Source organism: Chanos chanos, chromosome 6 (assembly GCF_902362185.1).
Source record: "Chanos chanos chromosome 6, fChaCha1.1, whole genome shotgun sequence".
NCBI classification, from domain to species: domain Eukaryota; kingdom Metazoa; phylum Chordata; class Actinopteri; order Gonorynchiformes; family Chanidae; genus Chanos; species Chanos chanos.
Window position 1 is genome coordinate 14,677,204 of NC_044500.1, and position 16,652 is coordinate 14,693,855.

General features: G+C 39.1%; 1 protein-coding gene across 1 annotated transcript in view; it reads right to left on the reverse strand.

Annotated features, from left to right (window-relative positions):
- Positions 1-7,703: 7,703 nt before the first annotated feature.
- The window catches only part of zbtb16b (zinc finger and BTB domain containing 16b), a 36,007-nt gene continuing 27,058 nt past the window's right edge, over positions 7,704-16,652 (reverse strand). The window contains exons 5-7 of the mRNA XM_030777798.1: positions 14,690-14,860; positions 11,953-12,120; positions 7,704-11,177 (exon numbers count right to left, since the gene is read on the reverse strand). Of these exons, the coding sequence (XP_030633658.1) occupies positions 10,948-11,177; positions 11,953-12,120; positions 14,690-14,860 (569 nt within the window). The 3' untranslated portion in view covers positions 7,704-10,947. The remainder of the gene's footprint in view (positions 11,178-11,952; positions 12,121-14,689; positions 14,861-16,652) is intronic.

Sequence of the window (16,652 nt, forward strand, 5' to 3'; positions counted from 1 at the left end):
GATGCCTTGTCTTCTACATAATAAATGCTCATTGTTCTAACTCACAGATACATTTTGCAGCGTAAAGTAATTAAGCAAGCACAGGTCCCTATTATATTAATACTTCATCATGACACTCCTCAACCTGTCTGAGATACATGGTCGAAAGTTATTTTGATTTCATTATACAGCAAACGCAATCTATTCATTTTCAGGGTGTGTACATTCAGCACATATAATGAAACAGATAAAAAATTGTACAATTTAATTTTTGTTTTATCACATCTCATATCACCATCACAATACCTGAGAGGTTTAATACACATAGCATATTTTATCAGTATTGTGCAGTTGCACTCCACAAAAAAGCAGTCAAAGTCTACGCAAACCTTGACGACCAGAGCAATAGGTCCTTGGCACACACAGAATTATTTTATCTTTTCAAGCGAAAAGGTGATAATTCACCATATTAACTCACCACATGTGCAGCAGTCATCCATACACTGTCAAATGTGTTTGTCCCTACCTATGCTGACTGAATGTAGTGTGATCCTCTAGAACAGGCCTGAGATCTTGATCCCCGAAGCTGTATCCATCAGCTTCACTTTAGTGCTATAACCCATTGGATCTTCAAACTCGATCACTAAGCTCTATCTTGCTTCTCCTCAGCAGGTATATTATCAGAGTTCCTAAAGTGTGTGAATATGTGAATGGCCCTCATGTCTTTACTCTCATGTTCAGTGGCTTGACCTTTGATGGGTCATTATGGAACCAATCTGCATGGAAGGCATTCATAAACCTGCAAACATGTTGGAAAATGGTCGTCCCCTATTCTTCCAACCGTGTCCTAATCAATTCATTTTCAAAGAGTAACTCTGCTCCCTGCCGTCTTACTTTTTAGTAAGGTGGCACAGGGAAACGTCTACCTATGACAAAGAAGACCACTTGAGATGTCCTGCCTTTCAGAGAGCAACATGAAGACAAAAACATCTTGGACATCCTGGCTAAGGGTTTCTATAAGGATGACACCAATAGCTGGGTGGCTCCACTTCCATTCAAAATGAAAAGATGTTGCCTGCCGAATGATGGAGCCCAGATGTTACACCACCTCCTCTCTCTCAGACGCATTCTCAACAAGAAACTTGAGCACTTTGTAACATGCATGACGGAGATTTTTGGGAATGTGCACACTGAAGAGGTGCCTGCATTTAAACGGGATGTGGTGATGTAAAAGAGACGTGGTTACCCTAACCTCTTTTATAGATATTTTATTGCAGTTGCTGGCAAACAACTTCCGAGTGACCAAAGCACTGCCTTGACTGCCGTGGGTAAGCGACAAGTGTGTTAATAAACTGTACATTTGCGCAGAGCTTTGTCTCCTTTGCTAGCTTTATTCTGTGTTGCCAACACTAACTGTTAGCATAATACATCCACTGCTGTTTTTTGTCTTTTAGGTTTTTGCTCCTTCATTTGTCTACATTTGCCTGTTTGCTTGCATTAGTTCTTAGGTTTTGTTTTGTTTCATGTTTGGGTGTATTTGCCATTTTGTTTAGTTTGACGGGCTTTATCATTGCTTTTGTAAACGATTTCTTGTATTGTTAAAATATTCGACTGAAACACACTACATATACGTAATTTCTTTTGATGGACTCTATGGATGGAGTCATTAGAATTAGTCTTCACAAACGTTCGTAAACGCATTCATACCCTGTGTTTTATTCTCTGCATCCTCTTATTAATTCTAGATAGTCTTAAAATCTTTATCTGCTCTAGATTCTGAGCTGGCTAGTTCAGAGAAATTACTCTCTGCTGGGACCTCAGTGAAATCACCTCTGGCAGCAGCTGCTGGAATTGGCTTGACCAAAGGCCCATCATACTCATTGCTGTCAATGAGGGTTTGGCAGTGGGCTGAATCCTGTGCCCTGATGATTTACTGCCTTTCAATGCAAGTGTCTACCTGGCACTCTTCAACCTGTCTGAGATACATCATAAAATATTCTGTCTGCGCATTTGATTTAGTCACAGAAAGACATGAGTTCACTGCCATTTTTTGATTACTTTTGCCTTCTGCTCGACATTTGGCAAAATGCATAAAAAACAAACATCATATTTTTTTTTCACTCATGTCTCTTAAAAATTAAATGGGATATTACTTCTATCTAAATATTATAGTATCTCCAGCCTTCAATACAACATCAGCAACGGAAACAGGAACAGGACAGGTTCAGGAGTAATTAGGAATAGCATCAGATGTGAGGTGAGGAAGAAATCTTTGTGGGACAAATGTGACCCACACAACAGAACTGCTGTATTATCCCTTAAGCACTATGTAGGAAGCAAGAGCAACAAGGTCACTTTGTATTTTGTTGTGACTATGTTACCTGAGAAAGCCAGGTCCTCTCTAAAGAGTCTCTGTGAACTGCTCTCTGTGGTGTTTTCCCAACAGCCCGTTTACATGAACCATATGAATAAATTTGTTTGTGAATTAGTGAAACAATTTTTCCAAAAATTTAAAATATCTAAAAATGATAACAAATGGAAATCTTCTGCACTGCTCTGCTCTGATTCTTTTACAGAATTAGTGAAATATAAAATTATATGTGATGTGTTATTGTACTTAAGTAGTGGATTGTACCCATCACTTTGTACCTGTGTAAGTGACAGTTAGTACAATGACAGCACAATACTTTATTACTTTCACAGTGAAACTTAACTATGTCACCCTTGTTGAGAGGAGGACCCCTATACAAGTTCGATCTGTGAGTGGGGAATGTAACGACCCGACCCGACCTAGCACATCCGTACAGAAGATGGAAATCACCAGATGGGCCTCATTCACCAATATCTTCCAAAGGTTTTTCTTAAATTTGCTCTTGAGAGAGGTCCTAAGAAAAAGTCTACGTCAGATTCACGACTTAAACCGCAGAATTGTTCGCACCTTTGTTCATATAATGATGAATCCCATTGTCCTCGCAAGTTGAAAGCGCGTGCCAGTTGTTCCTAATTAGCATAGGTAAACGCCCCGCCAATCCCCATAAAAGGGCATAAGACTGCAGGGCCGTGTGCACACATGGAAATCAATTCAAGCGGGTTTCTGCCACATTGAAAAAAAAGTGTGCTTTATTTCGTCTTTATTTATCGCAATTTTGACTCTTTTCCTCGGAATTCCGACTTTATTTCTCGTAATTCTAAATTCTTTTATAACAGCCGACAAGTAGCTTTTATTCATTTCTGCTCCCGCTTTAATAGCTCAATGCAACGCGCGTAAAGCAGCATACAGGAGGGAAGGCTACAATGGCTGTGTGTGCTCTGTCCAGGTATTTTAATATTTATCCACATGAATAAAAGTAAAACTGACTGACTGTCACACACCTGCTTTTCAACCTGTCTGGTTTCACATAACGCATAAGTAGTGTATGTAAATTTACTACTGTTCACTTATCACAGTCTCCATCAACTGTTATATTCTCATGTTGCTTTTTTTTTGTTCATTGCACAAAAGTATGAATTACTAGAAGGGCACTGGGACAGCACAGACCTCCGCCAAATCCAGCAGTCCACTCTTTTAGTCGCGGCTCGGCACACCATTCTCTGTAATTACGACGGGTTCGCCCATGCGCGCCAATCTCAGCTCATTTTGTCATAGACACGATGTTACGAAAGTGGAAAATAATATGTGGATCCTATCCTGTGACTCAGACCCGCTCCAAAAATTAATGGGTTCTTTCTTGGCCCACGCTACACCCTTCCACCAAGTTTCATGAAAATCGGCCCGGCGGTTTTTCCGTAATCCTGCTGACAAACGGACAGACAAACCAACCAACGAACCGCTCCGAAAACATAACCTCCTTGGCGGAGGTAAATATGCGCCACATTCTGGAGTGTTACATGAAGTGTTTCATTGCAGTGTTTATTTATTTTAAAAGACCGTAATGCTTTGTAAAATAATGAAAATAATTAAGAACAAATGCCAAATAAGAAAACATTGGTGAATGTCAGAAAACTGCGTAAGTGGGTTTAAAGAACAAATTTCTTCGTACGAGCGTTTGGTGAATGGGGCCCAGTGTTTTTATTTCCAAATCTTTTAAGACAAGGAGTACGTTAAAAAGGAGCCGGTGCCAGAACAGCTTAAGAATAAATTTACACTGATTAAACAAGCAGAAGCCAAAAAAAAAACAAAAAACCACACACACACACTCACACACCAAATGAAAATATTCAAATACAAAGTAAAAATCAAGCACTCAGTTAATCCTAGGGGAGGACAAAAGGATGCATTACACACACACACACACACACACACACACACTGGGCAAGCTTAACTACAAACTGACACAGGTGAAAATAAAGGCTCTTCGGGTGGTAAAATAAACAAAGACTACTACTCCACTGTGATTTCAAGTGCCACTGCCTCTCCACACAAACAGGGTGTAGTGGCTTTCTATCAACCATAAACAACAAGGAATGAGATGGATCCAGTTTTCAATGCAGTTCAGTAGATCAAGATTCAATAACTAAAATTTCAGTTTCTGCATAAAATAAATGGACAAAAGCAAAATGTGCTACCGAAGTATAGACTGGCTCTATCCAAATAAGGGTTCATGTGCTGGTACAAGTGAGAGAGAGAGAGAGAGAGAGAGAGTCTGAGGCCAGACTGACCATGCTGTCTAGTCCCAACATAATTATCATGACATCATGAGGAAGAAGATAATGGTGAATAAGGTGAGAGAGAGAGAGAGAGAGGGAGAGAGAGAATGGACCGTGTTAATCAATACTAAGGCACAAGGCTCAATAATAGTGTTGTTCTGTGATTATAAGATTAATAACTTATAAGTAGCTCTTTGAATCAATCAGTGACTAAAATTATGATTACTAAAAGAAGTAATTGTCCAAATTGTTCATGTAGCACAGTGTTTTCAGAACATTAACTGTTGCAGTAGAGTTATTTACACTTGTATACATACATGCTTGTCCATTTTCATTCTCTGAGGTAAATCCATCCAACACTTTCCCCCTTGAAAGCTAACGTACTTAAGTGTGAAACAACAAAGTGGCATGATCACTTCCTATTTTGTGGCACTAAGAAGAAAACTGAATTAAGAGGTCTTATGGTCATGAAGTTGACCATTTTGTGTGCATTGTTCAACAGCTCTCTTTTAGACTAACTGACAAAAACCTTGAGGTGAGAGCTCATCAAACAAGCTAAAAATGAACGCTCTTGTTGTGCAGGTGCTCAATGGCATGAAAAACAGCAAATCCTTCTTGACTGTCCTTTCATTAATGTAACTAAAGCGCACACAAGGAACTGTGCCAAATTTGCAGCGGCAATGGCTTCATCAGCTTGAAAGCAAAGTGGCTGCTTTTCTTTACACATTCCACTAATTGTGTCACAGCGTCATTAGCCATGTCTTCAGTACAACAGTGTTTGATAAAGGCAATATCTTTACGGGTCTCATGGCCTACTCACCGTTCATCATATTAGTCATATCTACAGCAGTGAGGAATATTAGCTCTTCAGCTATGATGAGAGGTTTCACTCTTTTAGCTACTTGTTAAGTCACCATGTGTGATGCTCCAAGCAGTGTCTTGTGAATGACATCTGTCCCACTTAGCATTAACTTTTTTTTTAGAGTACTATTTCAAAACATAATCCCTTGGTGTGTTTCTCGTTTGTGTTTTTCCATCTCTAAATGTCTTCACAACCTTGAAGGTTTGAAACTATTTTCAGACAGTATTTCACCATAAAGCACATACAGGGGTTCAGGGTGGTCACCTGTGCCATAGAAGGGAATTCGACTCAATGTATTTCTTATCATATTTACATCTCTTTGTGGTTTGTTCTTTTTTCATCTGTTTTTTTGACCACCATATGGTCCTGATTGAGGAGCAGAGGCAAGTGTAGGTGGGTGGATGATAACAGGCTCACTTGTCTCCATATTTATGTCAGCAGCAGCGTTCTCTGAAAGTTTTAACCGCCAATCCATCTTTGCAGCTGGAAATGCTCATAGAAATGCTTCTAGAAATATCAGTTCACAGGGAGCCAAGCATTAGGAAATGATGAGAGAATGAAAGTCTGTCTTTCAACTGATGATGTGCCTCACACAAGTCTTGTTTTTCTTCATCCTGCATTTGTGAGTAGGTGTACACACTAGGTGGGGCACTTGAGCAGTGTACTTTCAAAACCAGCTACTGATTCAACACAGCAAATATGGCTGACAAACAAAATATAATTCAGAAATGAAAATACATGTACAAAGACTACATTTGAAATAGTTTTGGGCCAAACCTATTTGAGGAGAACCAATACAGTGTGTAGTGTGTTCAAATACCAGATGAATGTTCAAAGTTGATTTAACACAAATTAGTCTGTGTATGGGACATCACAGGTTGGCATATAAGGTTCTTACCAAAAAACTCACTCTGTTGTACAGCTCTGTGCTGGCAATGATCTGTACGATTGGTGTCTAATAATTTTTCTTTTTCCCCCCTCAGTGGGAAACTGTACATAAGGCCTATTTAAGAGCCAGAATGTTGTTTGACTATCATTTGAAATATATTCTTTCTTCATATAAACATAGATTTACAAAGAAATCATTTCACGGGTCATGATAGTCAGAGCAAGAAATGATACTCTATTGCACTGTTACACTGAATCCCCGTGCAGCTGTTTGCTTAATGTAACAGGCTTATGATGAATGCGTCACTTCATTCTCAGAATAGGGCACATGCTGTCATTTTTATTCTCTGCATCACTCTGGGTGCGCATTCACATATAATTTCATGGTCTAATTGAAAGCAGGTTATATTGAATGATAATCTTCAGTATTGTGGATAATGGTGAGTTCCCTCTTGTCCTCCACTAGAGGGCCTTATCACCAAACAGATGACCTTCTTAGGCTCCAGCGAATGTCAGTAGTTTTGAATGTTGCCATTTTTTTCCTTTTATCCTTCATACTGAAAAGGAGGCCTATATGTCACATTGTCTGTTTAAAGGTAAAAATAAATGATTTAACCATCTGAACTATTGAAAGTTATACATTTAACTAGATGGACTGACAAATTGTGATGTGATTCAGTCATTAAATAGAAGTATTATGGCAAGAAGTCCAACAGAATATGTATTCTGGTTAGCGTGTGAATAAAGACAAAACAGTAAAAAGTCAAATGACCTCAGATGGAATTTTATTTATTTATTTATTTTTCTAACTGCAGGCCTACATTTGATTGATTTCATACAACTGAATATTGTCTACATGACACATAAACCAAACTACAAAATCTCAACTAGAAAACCATCTAAAGTTAATAACATGTAAAAATACTCTTCACTACTGAAGGCACACACTTCACATACAGGCAAACACATGGCAAAGAAAACCTGCAGCTTGAAACCTCTTTTAAATCTTTATTTTCTTCAACACTCCAGAGAACACTGAAGATTACACAGAGATGTGTCTGAACCCACACTGAAATAAGTAAAGTAATATATGCTTCTAGTTGCAGCATCAACATCACCACACAGTGCTTCAAAACAGCATATGATATCTATGCTGAAAAAAAGATAAAGGTTATTAGAACGCCATGATACAAAATAAACCGGGGGGGGGGGGGGGGGGGGGGGCAACCGCAAGTGGGCACCGATTAAAATTATGCAAAGACCTGGTGCTGAGGTAGACAATAACATAAAACAAATCAAAATAAATGTATAACAACTTCAAGACAGAGCAAACATTTTTGTCATTACAAGAACAAATAGAACATTTAACAAAAAGATCTTGTTTTGTTTTTGTTTCTTGTTTTTTTGTTTTTGTTTTTTTTTGTTTGTTTGTTTTTTTTACAAAAGTTTTGCTCTTGGTCCCACATGGATTCTCAGTGCAAGTGTTTGTTAAAATGTGTAACAATGGCACATGTTTAGGCGTATTAAGTGAGATGGCTCTTTCTCTCTATAAGCAAGGTGAAAAACAGTTACACAGCAATCAGGATGCTGTTTATCATTTGATCTGAACATATATGTTTATTGCTGATAATAACCAAAGAGATAATGACCTGACATGACAAGCATGCACTTGCACAGTGTTTTTCAACAAGGCAGTGACTGATGTTGACCACAGGTGAAAAGAATTATATGGATAACATATGATTCAAACAACTAAGGTGAAAACCTGTTTTCCCCTCATTATGAATCCGTAAATATCAGGGAGACATGTAATAAAATATCTATTTCTGAGTTCTCTTATTCTGTCCTATATTTCTTTGAGGATTCTTCATACAAATCAGCGAATCCTGGTGGAATTATGGCATCTGTGATAGGCTTATAACACAGTTCATTTCAAGAATCAGGTGACATTTCATAAGAAGTTTCAAACAGATACATTGGTGACTGGGGGTGAAGAGAGAGACAGGTGGATACCTATGTCTTTAAACATGAAAGTTCGGGTGTCCTAAATGTACTTCTCTGTTCTGCTTATACGTAGTGCATTTTTTAACACTGAAAGAATTAACCACAATAAAGCATTTGACTCACATCAGACACACACAAAGACCTGTATTAATCACGTGACATCATCCCCTACATCACAGATAGTGTGACTGAGATCCCAACCTCACAGTGTTTACAACATTTGGTGAACACACATAATAAGACAAATGGACAGTGACTTTCCATCTCTTTTGGGTTCTTTTGAGTAGTATGTGCTCCTCGATGTCGTTTTGTTGTACAGTTCTTGGCATTAATTCAAACCCGAAAATATTTCCTTCTCTAAATATTTGGAATCATCACCAAGTTGACACATAGCAGCAATGACCACATCTTTAAAAAAAAATCACTTATCCACTGTACTATCAACATTGATAAAGAGGGAAAAAAATCACTCTAATGAGGAACATCCACAAAAGATACTGTAAATATGTCTACCTCAGTAATACCTTTACAAATGGAGAGATCACAAGTTACCATCATACAAAAATACAACATTTTTTTTTTAGATATCAAAGTGCCTATTTTGGCTCTCGGTTAAGAGTAAAGATGCATTTTTGATCGACAGAAAAGCATCTTTAATCTGTATTTCATTTTCAAAAGTAACTTTCAGCACACAACATTGTCAAGCGCACACATCAGTACTGCATATCCTTTGAATATTCATCTTTACATCATTTTTTCACATAGAAAAAACAATACTTATTCACATTTTTTCAAGTTTTCCTCTCAATATTTCCTCATTCCACAAACAAAAGTAATTTCGATTAGATAACCAGTCAACTCTTATGAAATACACTACTTAAGGTTTTAGAATAAAAAAAAAGAAAAAAAAAACTTTCCAATGAATGTTTCAGGAGTGTCAGAGAAAGGGGAAATATTCAAATCAGTAATTTAAATGATTACTGCCAGAGGAATCAGAGATAAGAGATGAAGTTAAATTAAAATGCAAATCATAAGACATGCTTTGCTTTTGTGCAAAACAGAGAAAAAATTAAAGAGGTAGCACTTCAACAGATGACCGAAAAAAAAATCAACTTATAAAAGATATTTAAAAGATATCAAACTTGCTAACAAAGCAGAAACATAAACAGAAAATGTGCAGCTCTCAATAACTCAAGATGATGATGATGATAATGGTGACGGCAGCCTAAGAAATTCTCATCACCTTCTTGAGCACAGCTGAAGTAGAATAGCAGAAAGAGGAGATATGACAAAATACATGACACATGTGAGGTAATAAAAAATGAGGTAATTCAAGTAAAATATGTTCTAAAACATGAAAAGGAAAAAAAAAAATAATGAGCTCAGAACCAGCTTTGTTCATCTACAACTCGGGCTGCGATTAAATAGAATGCGCTGCACTTGAAAAATTAAGTATGTAAAAAATCTACTCTATTCTATAATTAACCAAATCATATCTGAATGTGATGTGCAATACCACGTATAACCAATCAGTTTGTTTCAATATTCAATCTGCAGCCATACCTGCACAAAAAAATCCACTGAGTATAGTAATAATATCGCATCAACTGAAAAGAAAAAACATTTCATGTGTATTTAAATGAGATCATTGAAAAATATGCTGTGTTGTAAGAATGGTCAGTGGTCAAAGCAAGATACCACACAACAGGTGCTGGAAACCAGGTAAATGTGAGATTTACTGAGCTGAAAACAGAATATTTATTGTGGTGATGTAAGTTATGTTATAGTTATACTTGTAAAACCTCAGTTGCAAGATAAAACAGTCTTGTCGAAGTGCTTTTACACACTTTAGAAGTAAATTTCAGTGTTTAAAGGTTAAGGGGACCAAATCTTGCAAACCTGCACAAATATTCTCTCATAGGTTATGCTAATACCAACCCTGGAATCGGAAGAATGTGAATAATTTTTGAAGCCACGTTTCCCAAAGAAACCCTTGGGGCTATTGACCTCTGTTTCTACGTCTTTTCCCTATTTCTTGACATCTCTTTCCTTCTCACTGTATGTCTTTCAAACGTGAATCTAGTGCAAGCTTTGGTCCATATTTTCATCTTATCTCTGGAGGCTGTCTGATGAAGCGACAACCTGGGGATTTTTCTTTCTTTAAGTGTGATGAATCCAATTAAGTGTTTCATTTGAGAATACAGTTACATGAACAAAACAATAAAGTGCAGAAATGCTAAACATTTTTTTTTAACTCAATATTGGAATGGCTGAAAAGAGAGATCAGATGTTTTTATGCCTCTTTTCTGTGCCGGAATCTTGCAAACACATGCTAACGTGTTTCTGTCTTGTATATGTGCTTAAACTGTTCATTTTTATGAAGCAATGAAAATATAAACAGGAACAACATGACCTTAATCTCATTCTCCTACTTGGACCATTTGCCCCTCAACTGTTTTTTGGCCCAACCCTTAAACAAATGGCTGAATGAATGGATTTTTTTTTTGGGCACCTGTAACGTATGATTCTGACTCACTTTTTTTTTCTCTTCTCTGCCTCTTTCGATCTCAGACATAGCAGAGGTAAAGATAAGTCTTCTCTATCCTCCAGTCTGGGGGAATGTCTTCTGGCTTGTGGCCCTTCATGTGTTTCTGCATGGCGGATAGGCTGGGGCAGTATTCCTGGCAGATGGTGCATTGGTAGGGTGAGGCACCATTGTGCGTTCTGAGGTGTTTGATCATGGCCGAGTAGTCGCGGGAACGCTGATGACACAGCTTACACTCAAACGGCTTCTCTCCTAAGAGAAATACACCACCGTAACATCACTTTACACTGTCGCTGTGAAGTCACAAGGTTATGACTCGTTATGCTGTTTGTGATATGATTCTTGTGAGATTACCTTGTAGAGATTAGGGTATTATCCCCAAAATAAGACCAAAGGTTATTAAAAATAGAGGCAGCAAGTAGAAGAAATCTTCTCTGTACAATAAAACCTACGGTTGCGTAAAAGCCCAGGCTTAACGCGCTGTGAATTGCAAAGGGAGTATTGATCTGGCATTGACAGGGAGTTCCAAATGCCAATGATTCATCTGCTGTACTGCTGGAGTGTGCAGTGGCCTTTTGCTGCAGGCCTGTCACTGCTCTTGTTATCTACATGCGCATGGTCTTGTGCTACAGCCACAGCTGACAAAAAGAAGCCAATTATTTGACAGGCTGCTTGATAGGGTGGCTTAACAGCTACCTTATTGAAAGCAAGAAGGGAGCAGCGATCAACCTGTAATTTCACCTCAACCTCAGGCTTTCAATTGCCACCTACAGTTACTGTTCACAGGTGTCAGACCAACTAGAACGAATGTAAGCAGGAATACGAGCAAAGGAAGGTGAGGAGACAGTAGTAAAACCAACTGAACCTTTTTTCAAAGTAGAGACAATTAGTGCCAACAATATAACTCAGCATAGCTTTAACTGTTGAGACTGATCTAATTCCTTCACATATTGTGGTGTTACCTTTATCAATGCAGTTGTGTATATGAGTAAGCTGTAGCGCTGAGATGTCAGCCTATAGACTATACCTGTGTGGACACGGTAGTGGGTCTCTAACTGGTGCTTGAGGCTGAACTTTTTGCCACAGCCGTTGCACTCATAGGGTTTCTCTCCTGTGTGGATTCGTTTATGGCCCTTCAGCGTACTCTCGTCCCGGAAGCAGCTGCCGCAGAACTCACACTCAAACGGGTGGTCACCTGTCAAAACAGCAGCAGGTAACTGAACACTGATGAGGTTTTAAGTGTAAGTCCTCAGAGATAAAATCCATCTGGGAGGTACTGTGTGATATTGAATGAAAAAAAAAAGAAATTGTACAGAGGTGATAGAATCATCACAAAGATAGGAAATATAATGTCTGTTGTGATGACCCTCTTACTAAAACCGCTGCTACACTGATGGTGCTTTTTTGTGATGATGATGACACCATTTATTACATTCATGAGGCTGTTGAAATCTTCGCGCTATTTAAAAAGCTGATAAATCCAAGACGCTAAGTCCCGTCCACTGTCAAATCAAGGTAACCTTCCCCAACAAGTCAGCGAGGATGCTTTCTTACTGATGTTTGGTTGCAGAGATACTGATAGCAATTTCTTTTTATTAATGTTGACAAAACAGGAGCAGCACAGAGGCAATGGGGATACAGCACATCTTCCTATATCTGGCATTTGAGTAATGGACTTTCTAATGCCAATAATAAGTGAAGCTATGATATGTGGTGACTGGCTTTGGCAGGCTGCTAATTGCTTTCCTCGTCTGACTAACAGCCCTTTACATCATTTTCCTGGGCACCCACATGGCGTTCACCCAGCCGAATAATGCTGTGGATATTTAATGTGTTTCAGACCGGCGTTGACTGGGGCTTTAAGTCATCAGTGCTGACCTCTGGTTTTCATTGGTTTCTCTGTCACACACTGGCAGCCGTGCCTAGGAATAAACAGCATCTCTCCTTATTTTCCATCATGCTCTGACTTAACCCCTCTCTCTAAGAGACAATGCCGGATTCCCCAAAGCACAACTTCAAGACCAATCAGAGCTTGCTATTCACATTCTAATGTGCTTTCAGCTCCAGAGTGTGACAGAACTGAATGGCTTTTTATTTGGTAGAGGGGGAATCCAGAGACAGGAAAAAATGAAATCTCAGAGGAACTGAAATAAGAAAAAACGAGGAGAGTGGCAGTCATTCTGCATCTGTATCCAGTTACCAGATACACATCCTGAAAACCCCTTCAAGTCTGAATGTCATTACACTCATTATAGGAACTGAATCTGGCAGCATGAAGACTAACCTCCAAAACACCACAGCCATGATATATTAGAACACTACTCAATGAGGATTCATGTTATGCCCTGAGATTTAACACTGTTCACAGCTGTCCAACTGAAGCTCATACTCAACGTGAACCCGTGGTAAATATTTTTTTTTTAATGTTGACTATAATATGTTGTAAATATAACAGTGACTGTGAATGTTAACTAGTGCATTCTGAGGAAGGAAGGTGAAGAGATTTTTTTTTTTTTGGAAAGAATTAGGGCATCAGTATTTCAAAAAAAAAAAAAAAAAGGCAAAACAAAAAACATACTAACTGACAAAATGACATGAAAGCCAGAGGCAAAGAAACCTTCAGTGAACACGGTTACAAAGCTCTCTGTTCCATAAGCAATGCAGATCTGCGGTTCTTCTGTGCTATCAAACACAGCTGTGAACATAAGACAGCCGCCACTGTCTGCAAATGGCCTCTGACTGAAATGGAGAGTGAACAGGAATGGCATATTAATGAGGGAGGGCTACATGTGCAGAATAAAGAGAGGAGACTGGAGACTGGAGCCGGCCGCTCTGATCCCTACCGCCTGATGAGTCCAGCTGTGAGTTCTCTTCATCATACAAGCTACACCAATACACGCCCTCTCCTCCTTTGACACATACAGCCTGGATTAACGTGTCGGATTGACACCCTTAACAACTATTGTTTGGAAACACATCAGTTACATGGCAGATATCTGCTGTTTGATGAAGTATATGATTAGGAAGCGGTGATTTTTAATTATTTATTTTTTTTGCTATGTATTTACTGATTCATCAATTCGATTTATTTTCATCATGTATTGATTTATTGCCAGGATTTAATTGTCTGTTTTTTTAATTGTATATTTATGCCTTTTCATGAGTCAGTTGTGAATAAAATGCAGAAACCCTCTTCAAATCAAGTCCAGCCCTCTTCCAGCCCTCCGAAAAGTCATAGTACATTCTGTTGTCTGCTGGATGAGAATAGATGACATTTACGCACACACTTTCAAATATCGCATCAGAGCGTAGCACGTCAGAAGCGAGATGGACAACATACATAATGACTAGACTCTTGATGTATAAAAACCAAACTGATTCTGTTTCAATCCTGCCTCCTCTCATCAAAAATTTACTTGTTGAGTCTAGACTTCAACCATCTCCACAAACCATCTCTCACAATTTCTCTGTTATTTAAGGTCACAGAGAGAGAAAGGCATTCAAGCAAGCAAATGGAGTTCACTCCGCCTGTCTAGCCAGCCAGGCTCTCTCTCTGGAATTCATCAGTATGGCTTCTCTACTTTCCTTCTTTAAATAACTGTTTTCATGTCTAACTTTGGTGCAGCATACAAAACAAGGAAGATTTTATCATGTCTCCCTAATACTGAATTATATGTCAATGAAAGAAATAAAATGAAGAAATTACTGTGAGTTAACAGCATGACAAAAATGAACATTTGCATGAATGAAGGGTCGATGCTGACCTGTGTGTGAGCGTAGATGGCGTTTGAGGGCAGTGTGGCTGGGGAAAGTACGGTCACACTCGCTGCAGGTGTAGCTACGCAATCCTGCATGGACCTCCATATGCTGCTGTAAGGCCTTCTGAGTCTGGAAACGTTTACCACACAGCAGACAAAACACTGCCATATCTGAACCTAGAGACAGAGAGACAGAGAGAGAGAGAGAGAGAGAGAGAGAGAGAGAGAGAGAGAGAAGGGAGGAGAGAGGGAGAAAAAAGTAAATTATATAGTTTTCTGTTCCGTAGCAAGCAATGGCTTAAGCATTGTACCTTCATTTATACTGTTACTGCTAAACAACAGCAACAAAAGGACCTGAGTTTAATGCAATCGCTGTGATGAAACTTGGGGGTCATTTCACTGAGAACTTGTGAGTCTAAATCACAGACATATGCACACACGCGGATACACAAACGCACACCCTCACTTGCTCACATATACACACACATTCACTCTCTCTTTCTGACACACACACACAACCACACACACACACACACACACACACACACCCCTCTCTCTCACACACACACGCACAGCTTGCGCAGTCCAGTATCTATTGCCTCAGTCAATAATGTATCTTTCAAGTAAAGCTGTCACTAATTTAAAAATCTATGAGAGATCCCTGTGGTACGCTCATAAACAGCAGGCTGGGATTGACTTCCCACTAAATCAATCACTGTTTGCCTCAGAGCCCAGAAAAAAAACAATACTGCAGGAGACACAGAAAAATGAGCCTACGTCTGTATCTCAGGCAGTGTGTCACTAATGTGAGTTTTGTGCAAATGTACTTTGACAAGCCTCCAAATCCCTTTCACTCTATCTGGTCTCCTCTATTCTCTTTTCACTAAGGGAGGGCACTGATTGGGTCCGACTGTCAGAAGTGTCCATTCAGGGACTGAGTAGCCAGTACAATTCTGCAAAATGGTATGTGCAGTTAAAAGTTTTTCTAACTTTGAACAAAAATATTGACTGGTGTTGCTAACTAGCAAAAAACATGCAACAACAGTTGAACACAAATTTATATTTCCAAGTCCTGTTTGACAGGCATTACAGACTCATAGTATTAAATTTGCTTTTTTGGTAGGTTGTACTTTGACAGTTTATTTGTGTGTGTGTGTGTGGGGGGGGGGGGGGGCAAATGACTGCAGTCATAGATCCAGGAGTCAATTTCAGTTAAGAGAAAAACTCTAGTCGGAATGTGAAGTGAGGATTGAGCTGCTTGCCTCGGTACTCTCTCATGTCTTTACGAATAATTTACCTCGGCTACTCTATCTATTTATACCAGCATGCAGTTCCACAGAGAACGGGCCTCTCTTCCATGCTCCCAGACATGCCTTAATGGAGCTGAAGTGGCTGACAGAGTTGCTTAAGCTCTCTGAAAAGGACCGTTAATGGAGAGCAGCGCTCTCACAGAGGAAGTGTCACTAGCTGTGCCTTGGCAGCACCTCTGTGCTCTATTTCACCCAGACAGCTCTGCATCAGCAGATTAGCACAGATAAACACAAACAAACCAGTCTCTTTGGCAGAGTGAAATACAAGCATGTCATCTTATGCCATTTAAGTCCCTCTTTGGGAATGAGGGAAAACATTGAACTAATGTAAGTCAGTGCTTATGTGCTTTCAATTAAGTATGTTTTTCAGTGCAATTATTAATTCTGACATCTGTAAATATTAAATGTCATGTGGAGCCTGATTTGTTGTAAGCTTATAAATCAGAAGTACTAATGAGCACTAAACATTCTGTGACCAGTGTGTCCCAAATATGACTATTATGTGTCCATGGATATGTCTGAGACACAGCTGAATCTGTTGAGGAGACGCATTAGAGAGGATTTGGCTCCAGGATAATTCAGAGGCATCAAAGCCATCGTGGAAAAAACGTGGGGAAAAGAGAGGACGGAGAGGGTGGCTGATCAAGGGAGGTATGTGG